The sequence below is a fragment of the Argiope bruennichi genome, chromosome 1, assembly GCF_947563725.1.
Source record: "Argiope bruennichi chromosome 1, qqArgBrue1.1, whole genome shotgun sequence".
In the NCBI taxonomy this organism is placed as follows: Eukaryota; Metazoa; Arthropoda; class Arachnida; order Araneae; family Araneidae; genus Argiope; species Argiope bruennichi.
Window position 1 is genome coordinate 106,852,613 of NC_079151.1, and position 24,320 is coordinate 106,876,932.

The window sequence follows — 24,320 nt, forward strand, 5'->3', positions numbered from 1 at the left end:
TTATATTAAATTTTCTATCATTGGAGAAGCAATATCTTTCATTTTATCCAATCTATTAGCTTACAAAATAGGATATAGCATCAAAAGTGTTTTAAAAAAATCTTAAAAATTCTTATAGTTTTATGAATTAGGGTTCTTGCTGTTAGCACGTTCTGGTAAACCCAATTTTCGTTATGTATTGTTGCTGTCTGACACAAAATATTCTCTATGTGGCAGAAGAATGTTTTCATTCAATCACAGAATCGATTATACTTTTAACGTCTTCTGAATAATATTTTGTTGCTAAAAAACAACTTTCAAAATATATTTTAAACTTCATTTCCCACTAATATATATTCATTTCATTTCAGACTAATATATATTTCATTTCAGACTAATATATATTTTCATGTCAAAGCAGGCAGAAGCAGATGTCACTACAATGTAGCTTACACTAATTTTTAATCCATGTTGTTTTGGAAACTCCATTATCCATAGAGATTGATTGAGAAGTCCAGGATTTCTTTCACCCAGATCTGGAGCACATTGCAGTATCTGAATTCCTCAGATAATATTTGAAATGCACTGTCAGCTTTTACTAAGAAAAGTTTTAATTACTTAGATTGCATTTAATTTGTTTCGATATTTATAAAGGCATTTTTTCACTATTAAGCAGTTGTCAGTCAAATTATCTGAGAATGAAGTTAATACTGTTGTCTCACTGTCCAATTTAAACAAAAATGTCTTCAATGATAAGCACTAAAATGAAGTAAGTAAATGAACTACTGCAATGGTGCGAAATTTCAACTTCTAAGATGTGGGAAAAACCATTTCTCTGTCCCATATTTGTTGTTGTACTATCACAATCAATCGCCCTCAGTTTATTAATTTCAATATTATTAATTTAATGCTACTTTAACTGCACTAGACTATTTTACTGTTGGTTCTACTTTTACAACTCGTATGTTGTAAAAACAAATCCATCTTCCTAAATTCTATTTCGTATAATTTATAAAAAATTCTCTCATACTCTCCTTATAAAATTAAAAAAAATAAATGGAACCAATTTTTATCCTTCCTTTCCTCTCACATTCATTCCCAAACTGATCACGAACAATTTACTTTAAATGGGGATGTGACTTGGTGTAGTAGTCGTATCTTCAGAATCAAGAAATACCTACTTATAAGAAGAGTATCACAACTTAAGGACAAAAATAGATGATTAGCTGCATGGAAAATTAAAAAAATAGAGAAGTTAATATCAATATCTGTTTTTGAAAAATTTTAGCTGGCATGGAACTTTCATGAATATTTAAAGGAACATTATCTATAGAATTAAAACATCTTTACAAAAAGTGGCAGTTGAGCAAATTGTACTAATGACACAATCTAACTTTCCAAAAAATTAAATGAAGAGATAGTAAAAGAAAGTACAAGCTAATTATGAAAAGATATCAGTGAATATAGTACTAATTTCTAGAAAATTATTGACAAAGAATAGTAATATTTTTATGCCCAATTTGGATCAATTATAAAACATATACTAAGTTAAACATAAAAAATTAAATTCCAAATTGATCTCTAAAAGGCGAAATATTGTCATGTTTATAACTGGATCTAAAGGAAAATAATCAATTTTAAATGTAAATTCATTTTATTTAAAATTATATTTGAAACATTCATGCCTGTAATTATAAATTAAAAAGAAAAATAATAAGTCAGTTTTTAAAATTCACTAATTTTTATAAATATTAAAAATGTGAAAAAAGTTAAAGAATATCATAAAACCTATCAAGTACTAAGCATACGAATTATACTGAAATTAACTTTTAAATAGTGAAAGAGAAATACATAAAAAAATATTTAACACACCAATTAATGAATAAATATCATACCTGTTCTTCCACAGTCAGTCCAGCTTTCTTCATTCTAGCTCGAATATTGAACTCTGAATTTCCCAAGCAAACTGACTCCATACGTTTAAAAATTTCTCCTTTTGAGCTGTGACCTAGTTCAAGTTCTTTTCTATAAGAAATAGAAACAATATCTATTAATAATATAAATGTTCACTCCAAAGAGGAGTTTTTTGAATTTTTACCCATTTCAAATATTGTTCCTAATCTAGTAGAAACTCGGTCCTGAAGTTAATAGCATTAAAAACATTTAGATGAAGGAGGCAGGAAAAAGAAAAGTTTACCTTCGAAAAGCCAACTAAAATTGTCACAAATATTCTATTATCAAAAGACTTCGAAATTTACTGATCATAGCAGGATATAAATAAAGTAATTTTCTTTGAAAAAGCTTTATATATTTCATGAATTTCATAATTTTATTCTGTTTATTGAATAACAATTATGCTTTTTCTTATTTAATAAATCATTATATATGTGCTTTATTTTTCCTTTCACACTTAAAGAAATACACGAAATTGCAGTTATTATTGATAGTTATAAATAAAACCCAAAAATACAATATTATGCTAAATAATTTATTCAGTAATATTGAAGTTCACTTTAAATAAAATTATAGGCAACTTGTAAATATACACTGTGGAACTGCAACAATCCACTTTTATAGCATTTAAATTAGAATTTTCAAATAATATTTAAATCCACCAACTATATAATTAATTTTTTTTTCAATACTAATAAACTCTTGGGGAAATACAAATAAAATTAATATATTTTTCTTCACTTCATGAAAACAGAAGAGCTTCTTGAAGATCTGCAATCTCTCTGCCAGGATTTTCATCAGATGTACATCAGCAATAATCATGTACAACTTCTTTCTCAATATTGTTTGAAGGGAAAAAGGATTGCAAAAAAAATCACAAGTCCATAGGCATTAAAATAAGATATTAAAAGTTTCCTACTAACAAAAAAAATTTATCTACCAAAAAATTTGAAAATAATGAAACTGAAGAATAAAAAAAAAAAAAAAAAAAAAAAATGTTAAGCAGTAAGAATTTTCTCACAGATAAATTCGACAACAGTTCCTTATACTTATTTTGACTTCATGATTTCTTCTTATTTATTTGCAGTTAAGTAGACTTTTGCAAATGAGAGGAAAAGATGCAGGAAACATAATTAAAAACATATATTTTGAAGGTAAATATTTAATTAAAATTAACAGCATATTAGTAATTATGCTTTTAAACTTTCTTTCTTAAAAAGTTCATTTTCCCCCCATTTTATGTTGCAAATTACTACAAAAATTAAAATGTTGCTAGGATCTCACCTTGTAACATAGCATGGATTAACACCTTCTAATTTTTTTCTAGCTATAGCTATTCTTTGCTTTGGAAACCAATTTTCTTTCTTTCCTAAAAGGACAAATTACAGAATAAGCAGATATAATTTTCTGCCTTGGAATTTATATAAAACTGATTTGAAATAATTCAATAATATCAATATTATAAATTGTATTAATTTTTGTCCATAAGACCAACATTTTCTAATCCTCTTAAAATATAGTCCAAAGTTTATCATATTCTTAAAATATATGAAGCATTTAGCAATTAAATATTTTAGAGAAGTATATGTAAGATGAATAGCTAATCCCACTACATGAAAAGTTAGATACATTATAAATTATAATAAAATAAGAAATCAAGCATTATCTAAAAACATTTTTTTTTAAATTGGAATTACATGCTATCATAAAGAAACAAATAAATTCTTAGGCAGGAACTAAACATTACACAAAACAACAATTTTAAGTCCATGATTAATTAAATAAATTTTCATTTTTTAGATTTTATCAATAACATATTACAACGAAATATATTATGAATTTTACATAAAACTAGATTTTAAAAAACATATGAAAAATAATTGAGTAATTGGTTTAGTTGGTTTGGTTTAGTTATATTAACGTCCCATTTTGAAACAACTCTAGGGCTATTTTGGGACAGACCTTGTAATTTTGAACCGCGGTCAGAGGACGACACCTGAGCTGACATCCCCCCTCTCCACACCAGTGGGAGGACGTTTGGCCATGACGGATTTAACGTGCAACAGACCCCCTTACACAACGGTTCTTCGGTGGAATCGGGTCACGAACCTGAAACCCTCCAGTTCCGAGGCCGAGACCTTACCACCAGGCCACCGAATTCAGTAATTAATATGGTGAATTTGTGTATGTACTTTAGGACAAAAGAAAGAAAAAAAAATTGCAGGATTGCTTAATTCGATATTTTCCCACTGAAAATCTCAAATTAAAAAATTAATGCCATAAAAAAGAAAGAAATAATTGTCTTTCATAAATACAATGAAAATAAAAAAAAAGTTTCCAATTAATAAAAAACTTAAAATACTATTAAAAATTCAGAATAAAGAAAAGGAAATATACATGTTAACTGGAAAGGATCCTAACAAACAAACAGCTGGATGATAAATCCAGTAAAATTGAACAACAGAAAAAACCGTGGTACTATTGTTGCATTGATAAATCAAATGTTGTTAATACATAAAGCACATGAATGAAAAAAAAAAAACTGTTTTAAACTCACACACACACACACACAAAAAAAAAAAAACGTTAAGAATATTACAGAAATTAAAATTAGCAAGATTTTGCTAATTTAAAAGAAAACTAGGATTTTAAAATTTAATATTTAAATACAAGATTTCAAGAACAGAATCTCATATAAAGCATTTAAAAATATAATTTTTAAAATGAAATTGAAATTTTGCTTCCTGGGTGATTTGTATGGAATATTCCCAGTAATAATGATTATATAAACTAAAATAAATATTTATAATCTGTTAAATGGGTAATTAACATATATTCCATTTGTTTTATATTGAAATATTTCGACAGTTCACAGGTTAAACACATTCTTATAATATGAAATGAAAACTCATACAATGGTCAAATATAAAACATGGCCATATTTTATAATAGTTTTTTAAATGAAAAAATTATAGCTGAATATAATATCAAAGTTAGAGAAAATAAAGTAAATGATAGTTTTGCTTAAAAAAAATTAATAACTAAAAAATAGTGGGGGATAGAATGGAATTGCAAGAATTTTCTTACCTTCTGAACTCATTCTTAAATCTTGAAGTTGTTTATTTGCATTAGCCTGTAGGGATAGTTTGAAAAAAAAAAATTAAATGAAAATAGAATCAGAATTAATAAATAAAATACAATAAAAATTCAATTATTTTATAATGTTCAAAAAGTAAGGTTTGTCTCCATTTCTATTGTATACACATTAAAAATTAATTAATTAATGTATATATATTAATATATTTAACCAATATTTCCTAAAGATTTATACATTAATTACAATATATTATAGATTTAATTAAAATTTTAAGACACATATAAAGTGTAGTTTTAGTTTTACAAATTTAAAATACTTTTATGAGGTTTTTTTTATACTAAATCATTTGGACAAGCCTAAAAGTATCAAATTCAAATAGAAGAAAGAGTCAAATAAATATTAAATATTCAGGACCACAAAAGAAAAATACCTTCAAATTTTTATGAAAATGTTGATTTATTTTGAAAACAAATTATAACCAGAGTGAGTGGTCTCTCCGAAATTTTCTCGCATCTAATCTAATAAAAGAATATAATTAGCTGCATGCCATAGGCAAGCAAAAGTTATGATGAAACTTAACAATGTGTGATCTTTCATGATTAATGATTGGGATGCAATCAATACACAAGTATCAGAAAATCGAATATGTATTTTGAACGTCTTTTTTCAACCAACTGAAAACAAAATCGGATGCAGAACTACAATTACAGTAATAAAATCACATACTAAATTCCATGTTTTGTTACTGTGTTCCTATACATACTTGTGAAAATACAAACTGACAGACGGTTAACTTTTCAATGAATATGGTTCCACATTTGGCACAAATCTACATTTCAAATGTTAAATCTGAGAACAAATTCTATCCATCTAGCTTTTTTTGTTTCATAATTATTGAGTTCACTTGCATCCAGATCAATAGATTTCTTCAGAAAGGACTTTGTTAAAAATTTAGTCATAATTTCATATACCAAATTTCATTTGCCTACTTCAATGAGTGTTTCAGCTATCATATTTACAGAGAGATAGACGTAATTCCAGACATGTGTTTTTATGATCTTTAGGAAAGTCTGAATAACACAAATTCAGCAAAACCTCGAGTTCAAATTTTTTTGACAATTACAATACTTTCTTTATATAGAGAATGTAAAAAAGACAAATAAAGTATCTATCTGAAAAAGCTTATAAGCTTTTTTTTGTTACCACTCTTTGATCTCTTTGCATGACATTTGGTGATAATTATAGTCCCTAAAACTTCACCACCTCTATAAAATCTCACAATTTGTGTTTAATACAATAAATAACAGGTTAGATTTTTGTTCTCATGGTTGGAAACTTTGTTTTTACTTGACAACCTTTTGGAAACAAAGCGTAGCCGAGAATATTTATATAACATTAACAGTGCATCATTATTAAGTCTTGCTAGTCAACATTTATAAAAAGTTTACATAAATAAATCGAGTCTGAAAATTCTGAAATATTGAAAAACTTAAAATATTTTGAATCAAACATTTTATGCTCACTTGAGAAGAGATGGATCCATCTACTGTTTCAAAAAAATAAATTAATTAAATTAAATCAAAAATACATTTTCTATATTATAAGTTCACATACTATTACACGTAAAAATCTTTGTTATTTTTTTAATTTAAATACAAAAGAAATTTCAAGTTTCTTCAAAATATTGATTTTCTTCAGCGTTTTGTCATCTAAATTTTACACTAAATTTCAACACCCTAAAAATTAAAACAAAATAATAAAATGTATCCAAAATGAAATTCTATTAGCCTAGGTTTAGAAATAAATCATTTACCTCCCAATTTATAGTCGGTTCTTTGATGAAAATGTCCATTACACTGAGTAATATATCACGCTTATTGCAGAGAGCAGATAATGTGTGAATCATGGTGGATTCATAAATGCCTTTTACTCCCAAAGGACCCATCAGCTGCAAGTATTGAGGAGTCAGCCTAAATGGCACCAATTCAGGAACATGCAAGAACTATAATAATGATAACAAGAAAATGAAATTAGTTGAAGAAAATTTTAAATTCTTAAGCGAAAACTATGAATTTTGATACTGAAAAAGTTGATTACTACATTTTGCTTTTAATAGCTAAAATTTAAAAATCTGTCATATTATTGAATTGCTGATCAAATTATAATCATTAAAACCATTTAATTGACATAAGTTCCAGATATTTATGATCTCTTAACAAGCACAAGTTTCCAAAATCAAAATAAAATATTATGTAATATAAAAATTAGAAACAATACTTTCCCACATTAAACATTATTGGAAACATGATTGCCGAATGGAGAAATATCATTTAATTTTTTAAGAAAGTTTGTTCTTCTTTCAAATGTTGTTTAAGTACTTTGATGTACTGTTGCTTTGTCTTCCACTACCAGCTATACAGAACAATATTTCTTTATTTGTTATCTAAGCATTTTTATAGAGATTTTCTAAAGTTACAAAATCCATTATCTGAATAAATATGTAATAAAAAGTTGTGAAATATCAATAAAAATGCATATTTGTAAAACCATATTGTTTTTTTAAGATAATCTTTACTAGCTGACGATGACCATTGATAATAAATCAATTGCAAAAAGAATAATTCGACTCTATGAAAAATTATGTATAACTGAAAATTATTCACGTCTTTCTTTTTATATGCATATAACTGAAAATCCATTTACTAGCTTGTTGGTATGTTTGAACTTCATACAGTTCCCCACTCCTAGTCCGATTATATCGAATTTTGATACACATATTCTTTAGTACCTAGAAGGTTTTACTGTATTAGTAAAATTTTTCTTAAAACTCTCTGGAAGGGATGAATTGGCAGTTGAAAGATTTTATGTTTTTCTGCTTAACTTCTGAACAAATCATTGCCCAAACTTTATTTTTAGATTATCTAAAAATTAAAAAAGAAATCATTTCTAAAAAATTGTTTCTCCAATTTTAATCAATTTTTAAAAAATTAATTTAAACTCATTTTATTACAACTTTTTTACCAATGAAGTATTAAGCATATTTTCTGTTTATTTACATTAATTACTAGCATGATTTTGCTGATTTGGAAAGTAGCTAAACAAAAATGCATGTAAAGAATGTCCATTTCATCAGCCTATATTTTCATTCTATAAAAAATATTCTGTATATTAAAACAGTCATTTGCTTTTTTAACCTTTTAAGGACCTATTATTTTTTTAATTGTAATATGTACACACATAACGAATGAATAAACTCGGAGTATAAGCTTTAGTGGTTAAAACAAATCTACATTTTACAATCATGATGATAATTATGATAATAATAAAAAGAATTTTCAATTTCAAAAATAACTAAAAAAAATAATCAAAAATTAACCTGAGTAGCAGACCCAAAAGCATGTCCAAAGTCAATGCCCACTTCACATCCAGAGCTTTTGTCAATCAAAAAATTGCCTAGATGCCTATCCCCAATTCCAATAATCCACTGTGAGAGACAGATGACAGCATGGGATTGAGCATATTTAGTTCGTAATACCATAAAGGCCTCTGGCGAAGAGCTCAGTTTTAAAAACGATTTTCTGAAAGAGAAATATTAAACTCCTATTGTAAATTCTAAAATATTGTTACTTATTTTTTTTTTCTACTAATATAATCGCAAGTAGACAAGATGTTATACTTTTAAATTTAAAACTTACACTTATCTAAAATGCAAGTAGATAACAATATTCTGACAACTTAATTATTAAGGATTAAGAACTATTAATTCTTCAAAGGTTTCAAAATATATACATATTCAAATGAGATTAAGAAAGGTATGTTCATTTTATTACTAATCTTATATTTTTTAATGTCTACTGTATAACTGCAAATGAAATCAATAAACTCATAATTTACAATATTGCAAAATTAATAAATTAAACCAATTTTTATTTCATTAAATAGTTATGACAACTATTTCATTACTTTCATTGATAAAATTTGCAAAATAATAATATAATTTGTTATTTTAATCAATGATATAAATATTATCTCAAAAGTTTATAAGAAAGAGTAGAAAGAAAAAAAAACCTTCTTGGCTTTTTTCCTCCCTTCTGAAATTTTTCTAAGCATATATTCCTTTTATCAATAACAAAGTAATTAATGACTAAAATGAAAATTTTGATATAATTTTTAATACAATTTAATTTTTAAAAGATAGTGACTGAAGATTATTTCAGTAAAATTGTATAACATAATTTAATTTAAAATCAACCATATAATATGCATAATAATTAAAATTATTAAATATATATATATGGTTCCTTCATGTCGACACAAATTTCTTCACTTGGTATAAAATAATCCACAAATTGAAGTAGTATGCAATAAGATACAAGCAGCAATCTTATGCAATCATAGTAGTCAAGTATTAATTGTAAATGTATTATAATATTACTGTGTATATACTTTGTTTTGCAATTTTTTTTTACATATAACATTCACAAACTTTAAAGTAAATGTTTCTCTTTTAAAAGTATTGGGATAAAATGGAATAAAGCTTATTGTGTTTGCTGACAAATATTCTTGTATACTGGTTATTATACGATAGTATTCAATATTCATAATAATGTAATGAACGCTCCAAATTCTTTCTTTATAACATTATACCATCTTTACCAAATCGGACATGATGATAACATCTGCTCTTCTGGTTCCCGCCCCCTCCCTTTCTGCAGTGTAATTTTGGGTTTCTGTTACTATTTGACCTACTAGCTCGTCAGTAAAGAATATTTTTAAGAGAAATTCAAACGCTTCCTCACATGTGAGGATATCTGTGGCTTTGCAGGTCTTTTATCAGTTTTGAATTTTATTCTGGGTGGTATTTCCTTAGATTCATCACAAAGTGTCCATTCTAAATCATAAGAATCTTGTGGGGCATTACTGTCACATTTGGATTATCTGTCTACTAATCTAATTTTTCGATTTCTTATACTTAGCACTATGCCATTACATCCACCACTATTCACATTTTCTTCACAATTAAATTCTTTATGAATACGATCAATTTCGTTTTAGAACTGGTTCGATTTCAAATGTATTTTCACTTCAGCTAAATCTTTGAAATTCCTTTTTATAAGACTTCAAATAAAATTATCTGTCTAAAATCAGTATATATTTGTGATTGTGTGCAGGCGCGTGTGCGTGCGTGTGTAGTGATATTTTAAAATCTAATATAAACTTAATTAATTTCCCAATTTTTTTAGCTTAATTTAGCCCATTTTAACTTCATTCTAAAATGCTCTCTTTTTTCCTGATCCAATTCCACCCTTTTTTTTTTAATTTAATTAATGCAACAGATACCCTGTAAAATTGCTGACATCGACAAGTTCCCAGACTAAGAGTGAAGGGATAAAAAACATTGTCGAGCTAAAACATTCTTTTAAAAGATCCCTATAATTCTATTCCCTTATACGTATAAAGAAACGTATGGAAAATTAAAAATATTGCCAAATTTCTTAAAGGGTCAGCTTTAATTCATTATATAAATTTTTGCTTAAATATTGATAATTTTGATGACCTATGTTGTCTATTAACTGAGCAATTTATTCAGCCCAATATTGTTAATTGTTCTGATTTTTCACAACTTAAATTTGACTCAAATAATGCTAAATTAGTTGATTATTTTCATAAAAAATTAAATTGTGGCAGACAGTCAGGCTTTAATCCACAATTGGTTTTGGAAAGTCTTACTGATGGACTGCCAACTCAATTAAAACAACTGGTAAGCATAAAAGCCCCTTCTACCCCTACGGAATGGCTTAAAATTATAAGTTTACATATATATATATACATATACACACACACACACACACTATCTACCAATAAGTATTCGGACACCAATGCAAATGAGGATATTTGCTGTTCTGATCAACGTCACGTCTTTCTGTGCTTAAATATCGTGTAGAAAACAGCACTGACATTAGTCGCACGCAAAATGCCATGAAATTGAGAGTTGTCTGACTTCGGGAATGGCGTAATTGTCGGATATCAAAGAAATCGCCGATCCTTAAAGGAAGTATCTAATGAGTTAAATATTCCGAAATCGACAGTGGCTTTTATGATTAAGAAGTGGAAGATGAATGGTGATCGTCGGAATATGCTTCGACCCGACATACCCCCGAAACTAAGAGAGAGACCAACGAGTGTTGTCCAAACAAATTCGGAAAATCCTCATTAAACTGATGACCCACATTTTCCAGGAGTTCCAACAAGAATCTGGAACTTTTGTTTCGGGAAATATCCATCCAAAAGGCAGCAAATTTGTTTGGTTTTCATGGTGGCGCTGCCGTCCCATAAGTATTTGATTACGAAATCGAATGAGGCTGTTCGGTTGAGGGCGCGTCGAAACTGGACCGCTGATGAAAGGAAACAAGTTCTCTAAAGTGATGAATCTAGTTTTGATAGTCATATAATATTAAATATTTTATGTAATTCCTACTTTAGTTCCTCTTCAACAAAATATTTTAAAACTTCTAATTTTAATAGTCATATAATATTATAAAGGCCTTCAGTCCTAACGTAATATGTATCTCTCTAATTTTCTGTTAGATCCCGTATAATTTATGCTTTAAATTAAAGTGAAAATGATTAATCTGCAATTAATATAATAATATTTTTTACTGAAACAAAGCCCTTCTTTTATAATATGATTACTGAAAACAGAATCACTGAGCATTTAAAATTTATGGGCAATAAGGAATATCTTTCTTAATTTATGCAATATCTCAAGAATTTGCCACCAAATTTTCTCAGATTCATCATTAGCAGATCGATTAATTAATAATGTAATTTCAAATGCATCAAACACTAAGAAAATAAACAGAATCGTTTAAAATAATCGGTCGAAAACAGGTTAAAAAACTACTTAAAAAATAATATACTTTAAACTATAAGCATATACAAAAAATATATAACTAACAAATACAATTTTTAATTACAAAAGCACACAACTAACCTAGAAATAATTTAAATCAAGTCTGAATCCGCTGAAAATAGTTGTCAACAATCAGAACACAATGCGCATGCGTGAATTTTCAACGCCAGTTATGGCAACGCAAATGCATGAATTTTTTTACGCCAGTTGGGGTAACGCTATGCGGATTAGAAATTTTTAATTTCCTTTATTCTGTTTTATTTTAATTCAAAATTACTTCAGAATGAATCTGAAAGATCGATTCATTAACAATGTTTAATTTTAAATGCACCAAACATTAAAAAAAAAATAAACAGAATCGTTTGAAATAATCGGTCGAAAAATGTTAAGTCTAGCCTCATTAGCGTGTAAAAAAAACTGAAGCCTTACTCATTTGCTGGTGGGGAAATGAAGATTTTTTTTTGTCGGGAAAGTTATTTTTTAATTAATAATAAAAATTCAAAAAAGGGGCCCAGGTGCACATTTCCGACCTCCAAGATATACATGTACCAAATTTGGTAGCTGTAGGTCAAACAGTCTGGCCTGTAGAGCGCCAATACACACACACACACACACACACACACACACACACACACACACACACACAGTTTTAGCATCGTTAAGTCTCGAAATGTTTTTTAGGTAAGAAAAAAAATTAATTCAAAAAACCGATAGGTGGCGTTTCGTACATAAGTGAAGGAACAGACACGCAAATAACAAAAATAATATTATCAAATCCTTTATTATTGCAATATTATTGTCCACCATCACATTGCAGACGTGTCACAAATCCAGCAACAGTAGTGCAGAATGTCCGGCTGTATACATGACATCTCAAGGCGGATTGCATCTTTCAATTCCGACAGACTGGATGGACGGGATCAATACACCCGGGATTTTAAATTTCCCCACAGCCAAAAGTCTGCTGATGTCATATCTGGTGAGAGAGAAGGCCATGGAAACTTGCAACGTCTACTAATGAGTCTCTCTTCCACGAATGTCTATCATGAATTTCTTAACTGGAATAGAAGTGTGACTTGTTGCATAACTCTTGACTCTATCTTGCATAAACGTAACAGAAGAAAGAGCATCTTTTTCACGCAAACATGGAACAACCTTTTGGCATTAAATAACGCTGCGCATTTACTGTCACCAGTTCCCACCCATTTACCGGACACTGTGTTTCAAAAAAGAAGGGTCATATGAAGAAGGAACCTGTGAACCCACACCACACTGTAACTTTTGGGAAATGCAGTGGTTTCTCAGCGTACACTCGTGGATTTGACGTTGCCAAGATGCTATAGTTATGTGTACTAACGTCGCCATGAAGCGAAAAATGAGCTTCATCTGTCCACAACATGTTAAAGACACAGGTGGGATCTTGTTCAATTTTAGAGAGAGAGAGCCCACCTCGCAAATACTTCTCTCTCTAAAATATCCAATGCTAAAAGTTCATGACAAGACTGAAATTTGTATGGTTACTGATTAAGAACTCTGTGAAGAATGTTGCTTATCGAGGATGGTTGAAATCCGAAGCGTCTACCAGCTTCTCGTGCACTGCTAGTCCCTGCCGCGGTTTCGGAAGCTAATGTTTCCATTTCGCCTACAACGCGGTCCGAACGTGTCTGCATTAGATATGGTCATTCGGACCTTACACGATTTTCCAGCGATGTAGTTTCCTCAAATCACTGAACAAGCTTCATCAGGCCTGCCACTGTTAAAGGTCCTTTCCCATTCTTCACATTTTTCTGAAGTCGAAATTTACGCAGTTCAACAGTCGCTGATTCCTGGTTCAGGTAAAACAGCTTCACTAACAAAGCTTTATCCTTTCCACATAGAATCCTTGTTTACTTATTTCACATAGCAAGCAATGGGGAACTGATTCTGGAAAAACAGCGCAAGTATATACAATCGCCTGTTTCATTTGCATATATATATATATATATATATATTGCAATTTGCCACCTAAGTCGTTCATACCAGCGCCACCAATCGGCTTTTTTTAGTAATTTTTTTTTCTTACTTACAACAAAAATTCCGAGACTTATCGATACTGAATCTGCAAACCGCTTTTTATTTTGCTTACTTTTACGGTTTGAATTTTTATAGATTTTACGGACTTTTTGTCCACCCGGAATATATATATGCTGTATGTAATTATTGTCAGAATCGCAGTCTTAGAGGTATTTTCCATTAATTTTATATCATTTCCGTTCAGGTGTATCGTTTCACACTTCTCTGGAAAGAACAACAGTTAAGAAACATATTAATAAAATCTATTCAGAATCGACTCTCGAGCATAAAAAGGTTACATTTGTGAATTAAATATTAAAAACGGACGATTTTACTTACACGAGCAAATTTTTAGGTACTAAATTTACAAGTTCTTGAAACTTTTCAACACATTCCTTTCGACTCTTTTTCTGGTATAAAATTGGATACAGGAAAAATGCATTTTGTGTAGATTTTTCCCACTGTAGAAATTTACGCTGAACAAGAGAACCATCGCTAGGGAAAAGAAAACACGTTTAAATCATTCAGAAAATAAAACATTAAACTATTTAAAATAGGAACAAACACAAAATTAAATTAACCATAAATTTAATAATTATTATTAATCAACATGATGTTAATCATATATGATTAAGTTTCTCAATAGAAGGTACTTATAAAAATATACAGACAAATACAGCATACATCAAAGTTTTACACATAAAAGGAGAATCTTGTTAAACAGATATATTATTTAAATTCTTAACGAAGTATTTCTAATTTTGAATTAACTGTCTTCTTTTTAAATGATTTTAAGCTTAGCAAGTAAAGCATTATTAGCTAGTTGAAATTATTTTACATTTTCTAAAATATTTTAGCAAAATGTTATTGAAATTTTATATTTATTTTAAAACTATTTTATAAAAATATCTATAAAAAATTAAAATAGTGCTAATATTTTTTTCAATAATATTACACTGGCAAATATATATATATATATATATATATATATATATATATATATATATATTAATTGATTCTTTCATAAAGATACTAGATGTTTTAGGCAATCAATTGTTTGCCAACCATTTATACATATAAAATAACTGATAAAAACTGAAGACTTGGTAGCAGTCACAACTGTTCATCACTTTTTTTTTGTATTAAATGAGTGGGAAGAAAGCTATGAATTTTCAATGATAAGTGTTTTTACTTTGGTTTAAACTTCATTGTTTAAAATTGAGCAGATTTATTTTTTCACGGAAGAAAACTGCATCAAAATAATATAGTTACTTAGGAAATTTCATTACATATAATTTTCATAATATTATAATATATTTCATAATATTAGATACATTTTAAGTCATGATAATATTAACACAGTGTTGTTTTACCTAGAACCATAAAATTTTTTTCGTTCCTCTTCTGACATCCCATCATTCAAAAAGTCTTGCAGCACTGTTGTATTGTCTACCCATTCAATCAAACCAAATCTAAAAATTTGTAAAACTCATTAGGTGAAGAATATTTTGCATTAGATATTCATAAAATAATCCTAATCAGTAAGTATCAGACTAAATGCAATCTTAAACTCAAAATTCAAATTAAAAACTTTTTAGATCAGAATATACTATACATTTCAATAATAAATTGTCTTTTAATAAGTAATTTCTAAGCCATTTAGCATTTTCTAAAAATCCAACAAACTTTAATTTCTGAAATAAAGAAAATCATCAAAATAGATATAATTTTTTTTATCACCTGTTATTTAAAGGAACCACTTTATAAGTGCGTAAAGAAAGATGTCTGGTTGAACAAAGGACATCACTGGAATAAATATAATTCATAACTGAAAATAACTGCTGTATACGAACATCTTGTCTTAAGTCTTCACCGGACTTTACGAGTATTTTATATTCTTTTTCATCATTGCCTCGTATGGTTATACGTTGTGGCACAGTTATAGACTTCAACACAAGAACCTGAAATAAAAATAAAATTTTAAGCTAAAATAAACAAACATTATTTGCAATTTATGAAAAAGAATACTTAAAGAAGCAGCCAAATTAAAATAAAATATGAAAATATTAATCTAATGAAAGAAAATGCTAATTATACAAACAAAATGTACAAATAGGCATATCATAACAGTTACCTTTTCATCAAATCCAGCAACTTTAACATGATACTCTGGAAGGGGTTTGCTTTTACCAGAATATTGCCCTAGAAATAAATTTATATTTAATCATGTAAAAGAATTTTTAAAACCAGTGAACTAAAATAAAAAGTGAGATAACAAATTATTTCTGTGTGATTTTTTAAAAAAATATTAAATGAAGCAGAAGATTTTAAAACTCGCCAATAGGTGAATTCCCCCCCCCCATAAGTTTGAAATATTTGTCACATTAATCGAGAAATTTTTTTTTTCACAAATGCTGAAGTACAAGAAAGGTTTAAAGCTCATTTTGATGGACAATTAATTAAATTATTAATTTTTCATTAAGAAAAAAACTTGAAAATATATCAAATCAATAACTTTCATGATACAAATTATTAATCCTCTGCTTCTAAACTTTTCTCTTCGAATATTGTTCAACCGTTTTGGCAACAGCATTTCATATGTGTTCTTATTATACGTGTTATTGTTATACGTTAGACATGTTATTCTTCAAAAAAAAAAAAAAAAAAAAAAAAATCTAATGAAAAATTTACTTTTCACTTCCATTTTTAATTTGAATGGAACATTTATATTTTCGTTTGGTCATCATTAAATCGCTACTCTAAAACAATAAAAAATTATTGTCAATTGACATGTATTAACACAAAAGAGAAATTTTTAAAAAAAGTTTTTAATGCTGCATATAACGGCAGTATCTCTAAATTTTCTTTTTCAGAACCGGAATTTAAGAATGTGTAAAAATGTATTTTCTGGGTAACTTTTTCCCCTAAGTTATTATAGAATATAAGCTAAATAAAAAGTTTGAAAATATTTGTTCCATATAAAATATGCATTAAAAGAATTTTACTATAAGGAGCAGTAATATTTACCAGGAATTTCGATCTGAGAAGTATATTTCCACTGTTTAAATTCACTTAACCATGGAGATATCTTTTCCAATGAAGTTACTTTTTCATGGTGATTTTTAGCAGTACCTATTAAACCTCTTAAAGCCTTTAAAGCAGCCTGTAAAAATTAATTATAAATATATTTAACGTGTCATTCCAATATAGAATGTATCTTATTCTAATGCAAATGCTAACTTTAGAGAATTCTATAGTTAAAATTCTAAAACAATGTATGTGTTTTTATATACTTCTCCAAATGAAAATTTTTGTTTCTACAAGTTTCAACAGAAAATATGCATGAAAAATTTGAACAGCATATACCATATACTAATTAAGCTTTTACGTATATAAGGAAATGAACTAGCAAAAAATGGAGGGAAGTTGGTAAGAACAATTAATTTTATACCTGAGTTCCAGATTTTCCTAAAAGTTTGGTGCCATTCATTCCACATATATCAAGCACTTTTGGCCTAAATTCCTAAAAACAAAGCAAATATTTAGAAAGAAAATAAATATATTTTCTTCCTTCACTTAACAATATAATGATACAATTAAAAATTTAATTTCCTATTTTGTTTTGATGATTCTTTTCCCTCCCCCTTGGATTAAAAAATTCAAAATGAGATACAATTGAATTACCAGTATGCAAAAAAGTCACATATAATGAAATTAAATGCTTCAAAAAATGCTTTATAACTTATACAGATAAGCTTTTTTCAAATGAATCAAATATTAACATGTAACACTTTCACAATTCTACATAACATCAAGAAAAATCAAAATATTGCACATGAAAACTTGTTTCTTTTGGAAGAGAAAGATATGTAAATCTAGAAACACTGCAAAATTTTCCTGCCATTGAATACTTTAGAAAAAGCTGTTGCTTTTAAAAAAATAAAAGTTTCTTAAAAAATAATTTTGATCAGTTATATTTTTAAAAATATAACAGTTGTTTCTAATTGAAAATATAATAAAGCTCATATCATAAAAATAAACAAAATATGGGTAGAACAATGCTTAAATACTCCAGTTTAAATTTACAGTTATGTAATATGGGAAATTTCTCTATGAAACCTCCCATTCAAGAAATGATATAGACAATATGAAAAATAATTATTTTTCTCATACTAACTTCAGCAAATTTTTTCTGTACTGGACCAATAGGAATTCTTCTGCTCGCTGATTCAGTTTTATCAAAAAACAGCATATTCATCATTTTTGTAAAGCAGTTTTTGATTTTGTCTGTTGCAGCATTACTGTTGATTAAACCTTCGATTTCAGCAACATATTCCTATAGAAACAGATAAATTAGCTTTAAGTAAACTATAAAGATAACAAAACAATACTGTTTTTTTTTTAAATATATTCAACAGTAAGTGTCTATTAACTAAGTCAGAAAATTACTCAATTGAAATATACTTTTTTTTTTTAAAAAAACATGTTTCTTTGTAATAACCTATAATTATAACATAATTATAATTAATTATATATAATTTTATATGACAAGATATAATTAATGAGCCAAAAGTCAGATATACTCCTGTCTCATGTGCATAATCTTGCATGTATGAATAAAAATTGTGCCTCATTATTATATTTAAAATGTATGCAGAGGCAATAGTGTAAGAAATGGAATGCATAAAAAAATATAAAGAATATGTTGATTTGTAAAATGGTTTTAGGCAATATATTTGTAGACAATGAAGACATGAGATTAAATACTAGATGAAACAATGAAAATGGCTTGCATTCCAGAACAATGTAATATACTGTAAGAAATTAGTCAAAAATATTCTTAATAAATTTACCAAAATTCAGAAAAATTCATACGACAATTTAATTGGTATTATTCTTAAATATTGGAAGGTTATAAAATTCACCTTTGTGTAATAACATTTTTGGAATTAATTGTGGATAAATGCTGAAATACATCTCAATTTTTAATTAATTAAAATTTCAAAAAAATCGTTTTGAGGCATTTATTACCACTCTCCAAAGTATACATGTGCCAAATTTGTTAACTGTATATCAAACGGTCTGGCTTGTAGAGTGCCAAAGCATATACTCACACATATTCATTGCTTAATAAGACAGACAGGCTTTCTCCAAATGGATTTTGTGCAAAATTTGATAGAAATCAACAAATTTATACCTATTTTGTCCTTGCCAAAATTGACATGTGTAAAGAAATCTCTATAAGAATTTCATAGTATAAATCACGGGGATAAACATTTCGTGCGTTCTTTTCTTTTTTCGCTCTTGTGCCGTGTTGTCGATTGACGTACCTCGTCGCTTTTTGCTTGTAAATAATTATGCCTCCTGGGATGGAATAAAAGCGAAATTTAAAATTCCAAGTGTCTTCTGTTTCTCTTTGATCACAAAACTGCTCGATATATATATACATGCTATACTTTGAAAGCTCTAGGACAAATAATCTGGCTTGTAGAGCACATATTCATCTTTATTATTAATAGAAATTTGTCAATAATTTAGTGAATTTTATGAATACAATTATGGAACAAGGATTCAAACTTTTACCTTAAAAATCACATATGGCACACTTAGATGCTCAAGAGCAGCTACAAAGTCACTGATGAGAGTTTGCTTTTCCAGAATGCTTTTAATTCTACAAAAGGTACATTTTCGCAATTATTGGGATTAAACAAATTGTAATTTATAAAAAATAATTACTAAAATATTGAAATATGCATACTTTTCAACAAAATTTTGATTTATTTGACCATCCTTTAGTTTGGTGAAATCATAACTGTTGTAGCTAAGATGAAATGCATAAATAATAGCCTATAAATGAAAATAATTCAATTTAAACAGTGAATTGAATGATTTGAAAAACATAATTGCTGCAAAATAAATAGCCATTTTAAAAGAAAAAATAAAAATAATAGCACAATGTAACGAGATATCATGATAATATATTTTTTGTATCTCATATAACATAAACTCGAGTTCCATGCATTTAACACCTTGCAAGCAGGAAATGTACTTTTAGGTTTTTCACAGTCTGTCATTGGAGAACTGGTCACATAAAAGCACGTAATGAGTAGATTTAAGCCCACTGCATGCATAAATCCACAGCAAAATACACCCACATGCAATGTTTTAATTAATAATACATCAGAAGGCAAAAATTCTCTCAAAAATCATTTTAACTAAGTGAAAGCAATTTACATCTTAATAATTACAAATCATGTAGTTAATACTTTAGGTAAGGGATTCTTAACCTAAAATAGAAGGTTGTTATAGTTGAAATTCATTTATTCAGAAGGCTCTAGGACTAGTTCTATTAGTTCTCAAATGAAATAAAATTTCACTATTTGTAATCATGTGGCATGCTCGTATAAATAGGAGAAAAAATAATTAAAATTTTTAACAATATATGGTTTTACCTCGATATCTAAGGCAAATTTCGATGGGTTTTTTAACCATTGAAAAAAATTTATATAAGTTCTTTTGAAGTTTTTAAAAAAAATTTTTAGATAAATTAGAAAAGTATTGAAATTTAATTTCGAAATCAAAGTCATTTTTCCTTCAAACTTCAGCTTGCTTGAAAAAATAAAATTGCTTGCTCAAATAATATAGAAATTTTCATAAGATCTTGTGACAGTTAGTTATTTTAAAATAATCAGACCACCATGATCACCTGATCTTGTACCATGTGAATTGTTTTAAAGAATATGTATCTAAAAACAGATATTAAGACGATTTTTGATCTAAAGAAAAGTATTAAGTTTTACATCTGTTGAATTTTACATGACACGTTAAAGTGTACAATAAACAGCACAATTTCGAGAATGGAATGAATAATAAAAATTTTCATTCCATTAAGCATGCCTTATAACTATCTTTATTCATCGCTACAAAAAGATAGATGCTTATTTTTGTTTGTTAATGCAAAATGTGTCACATGAATTTATCTTCTTTTTTTCTGTAATTTTATGTGCCATGGACACGACTGCAGAGATTTTTGAAATAAAAAGGTTGCAATTTTGACAGCAATGAATTAAATTTTCCTTAATTAACAAAAAAAAATCTAAAAAACTACATTAGATATAAGCACAGTGCCAGTTACTGTCAGAAATTTTTTTATGTATATTTTTTCAGTTAACAACAGAGTAATAAATAATATTGGTACTACTAAGTAAAACTTTTATAAAATTGCGTTTCATTTGGCACCGTAGAATCAGCTCTAAAAGTATTTGAACAGGCAACATTTATAACACAGTGATTGAAATTTGAAGTTGCGATTTTAAAGGACATTAAAATAAGAAATACTAGTGAAAACAACTTGAAATTTGAATTAAATGCATCTGTAGGAGATCCTATTGTACAATATACTATTCACATACAATGGAATTTTATTTGATGTATGAAAAACATGTCCATTTACTTCAAAAACTATGGACAGCATAGTGAACTTTTCCTTGTTTCCTTTTCCCTTCTTTAACCAAAAATGTTGTTATCGCTCACATATTGTATTGCTTCTTACAATAAAATTGTCATTTTTTCCAAGCATATTATAGTTTCTCATTAACTGACATTGGTGAGTTCTTATTAAATATTTCCTCTAAATAGATTTTTTTTAAAATTTTATTTATTGAATTTTTTAATTTTGTTGCAAATCTGTAATGCAGCTTCCCAGCACAGTTAGTTCCACAGTAAGAAGGAAAATTTTACAGATAGATCTACTGAATGACAATTGGGTCCGGATCAATATACTCCTGGCTTGGCTACAAATTGGGCAAAAAAATGGAAAATTCTAGAATCTCCAGAAATTTTTGAGACAGGACCATTAGGATACGAATTGTCCTGATCCTTCTACGATGGTTTCTGCACTGATACGGCAGTTATAAAAACAGAAGACTGAGTGAAAATTAGTCAACAACGAGTCAGTGAAATCAGTTGAGCGAAGCGCAAACACTGAATCAGAGTGCAGCTCAAGTGAATAGTGAGATTAAGAACTGAGCCATGTGCCGACTCTTGGATCTAGAAGCAATATCGAGTTGTGCGCTGAGTAGCCAGTTGTATAGTCGAGTCAGTAGTAAATCGGCAGTTAGTTATAACGAAAGTGAGAAGACAATGAAAAATAGCACACCCTTGAAAGGATGTGGATAATTGTATGGAATGTCTCTTCGTACTGAGTTCAGTCTGGCCTCTTTGTGTTGGTTTGCTGTTTAATACCGATTAGCTACTGGTGTGCTGCTGTTTATTGTTAGCACTGTTCTTGTGTACACTTGGTTATATTTCCTATCTGTGCATCGAGATTTCTAATTGAATAAACGTCTTACATTGCTATTGATCTTATCGACTGCTTCACCATACATTCACTGCAACGAACCTGTAGATTGGCATTGATTTTTACGGACTTTGTGGAGAATTTTTCGTAACACTATAATTTCTTTCATAATACTAAACAATAACATTTTTTTTTCTTTTCTGTCAAACAAAATTTTATTGCTTCAATCATACTCATGCCAAATTTCAAGTCAATTCTGTCTAGAGGTTAACAATAATTTATTGCATTTTAAATTATTATTCAAGATCAATGAAAATAACAAATAGATAATATAATAGCAAATGATTGAAACAGATTAATCAAATGAATTAGACAAACAAGCAATACATTCATAAAAATACTATAATAACAATTTAAATTTAAAAGATTTATTAAAGCAGAAAATATATCAATTCTAAAAATTAATCCTTTATTTATTTACAATTAATCACATTTGGCAACAACTGTTTCATAAGGATTACTCATTGTTCTTAATTTTAATTAGATTCTAATGTATAACAAGAAGTTTCCTTTAATAGAGCATAACTAAACATCTAATTGTGATAAACATGATTTAATGCAAACTATTACGATAATAGACAAAAATCTTTCTTCCTTAGCTTCTAAAAATGAAAGAAAATCATGTGATTAAATATTTGGTGAAACAATGAAAAAGATTTGAATTTTATTGCAAGAATTAAATTTATTGTTAAAAATTAAGCAAAAATTACTCTTAAAAAAACAGTCAAAATTAAATGTTTTAATTTTAAAACAATGATTTTTTTAAAGATTTGTTTGCGCTATACCTTTGAGTTATTGCGAAAATAAAGTAAAAGCTCGTTTGACTTGTAATTAATTACAATTTAAATTAAAATTTCAAAAAGAAATCACTCCAAAGTGCACATTTCTACTTCCCAAAGTTTACCTATAAAAAATTCGGTAGCATTCTGTCTAATTGTCTGCTGTGTAGAAAGCCAGTACATACACATAATCTCTTCTATTATTAGTAGAGACAGATGAAGATTACAGAAAAATATTTAAGTTAACGAAATCATTAATGGAAATATTTCACATTAATATAATTTGAAATCTGACATACATGATTTACTTAAAATTTTAATCTATCATTTCATTCTTAATGCTTTGAAGTTACAGACATATCAAAATAAAAAGAGTGTTTATATTTACATCGGGATATGCTGAAGCGATGTTTTCAATGATGGTATGCACAGCTTTGCCTTCAGGTTTATCTAATATAGCAAGCATTTGATCAATCCATCCAATGAATAACCAGCAAGGCATTTCAGAAGTCTATAAAAAATATAGGTGTCAGTAAGTGTAATTAGAAACAAAGAATAATTATGAGCAGTGACTGCAATAAGCACAGGTTAAGTCTTACCACTGCTGGAAAACCTACTTTCTTTAAAATGATTTAAAGAAAGACAATAAACACTTTCCTACATTTTTCTGAGAAATTTTTTAAACATTTTATTTTACTTTAGCCACCATATTCAAAAAAGTGAAACCAAAAAACCTGAACTTTTATGTTATTATTCATTTTGTACATGTGTTATTTACAAATTAAGTTGCTAAGTTATAAATTTCTTAAATATGTAGAATTATAATGATTACGAGTAAAATTTAATTTTAATTTTTCTCCTGAGAAATGGAGCAGGATATCCTGGACAATTTTCATCATAAGGAAATTAGAAACACCGTTTTATGTAATAAAAAAACTATATTTTCATGCATTCTGAATAATTTATTATATGACAAGAAGTGAGATTCAAGTTTAAGAACACAATCCCACCCCATATAGTGGGTGTTCCATGCCATTATATTTATCATTTTATAACAAGAAAATTAATATTTTTATAGCATCAACTATGTAATCTATAAAATAATACTTCTCACTTGTGAAAGCAGGTTATTAATAATAATTTGATACTGACAGGTATCGAGTAAATGAGTAAAAATTAATTTTAAAA

At 27.8% G+C, this 24,320-nt stretch overlaps 1 protein-coding gene across 2 annotated transcripts in view; it reads right to left on the reverse strand.

Moving 5' to 3' along the window:
* The window catches only part of LOC129962986 (DNA-dependent protein kinase catalytic subunit-like), a 128,591-nt gene that overhangs the window by 1,899 nt on the left and 102,372 nt on the right, over positions 1-24,320 (reverse strand). For both annotated transcript variants that reach the window (XM_056076991.1, XM_056076998.1), the window contains 15 exons: positions 23,521-23,643; positions 19,753-19,841; positions 19,578-19,665; positions 18,172-18,330; positions 17,446-17,517; positions 17,022-17,157; positions 16,129-16,196; positions 15,735-15,955; positions 15,368-15,466; positions 14,334-14,489; positions 8,406-8,607; positions 6,843-7,031; positions 5,020-5,065; positions 3,217-3,301; positions 1,875-2,004 (listed from right to left, as the gene is read on the reverse strand). In XM_056076991.1, the coding sequence (XP_055932966.1) occupies positions 1,875-2,004; positions 3,217-3,301; positions 5,020-5,065; positions 6,843-7,031; positions 8,406-8,607; positions 14,334-14,489; positions 15,368-15,466; positions 15,735-15,955; positions 16,129-16,196; positions 17,022-17,157; positions 17,446-17,517; positions 18,172-18,330; positions 19,578-19,665; positions 19,753-19,841; positions 23,521-23,643 (1,863 nt within the window). The remainder of the gene's footprint in view (positions 1-1,874; positions 2,005-3,216; positions 3,302-5,019; positions 5,066-6,842; positions 7,032-8,405; positions 8,608-14,333; positions 14,490-15,367; positions 15,467-15,734; positions 15,956-16,128; positions 16,197-17,021; positions 17,158-17,445; positions 17,518-18,171; positions 18,331-19,577; positions 19,666-19,752; positions 19,842-23,520; positions 23,644-24,320) is intronic.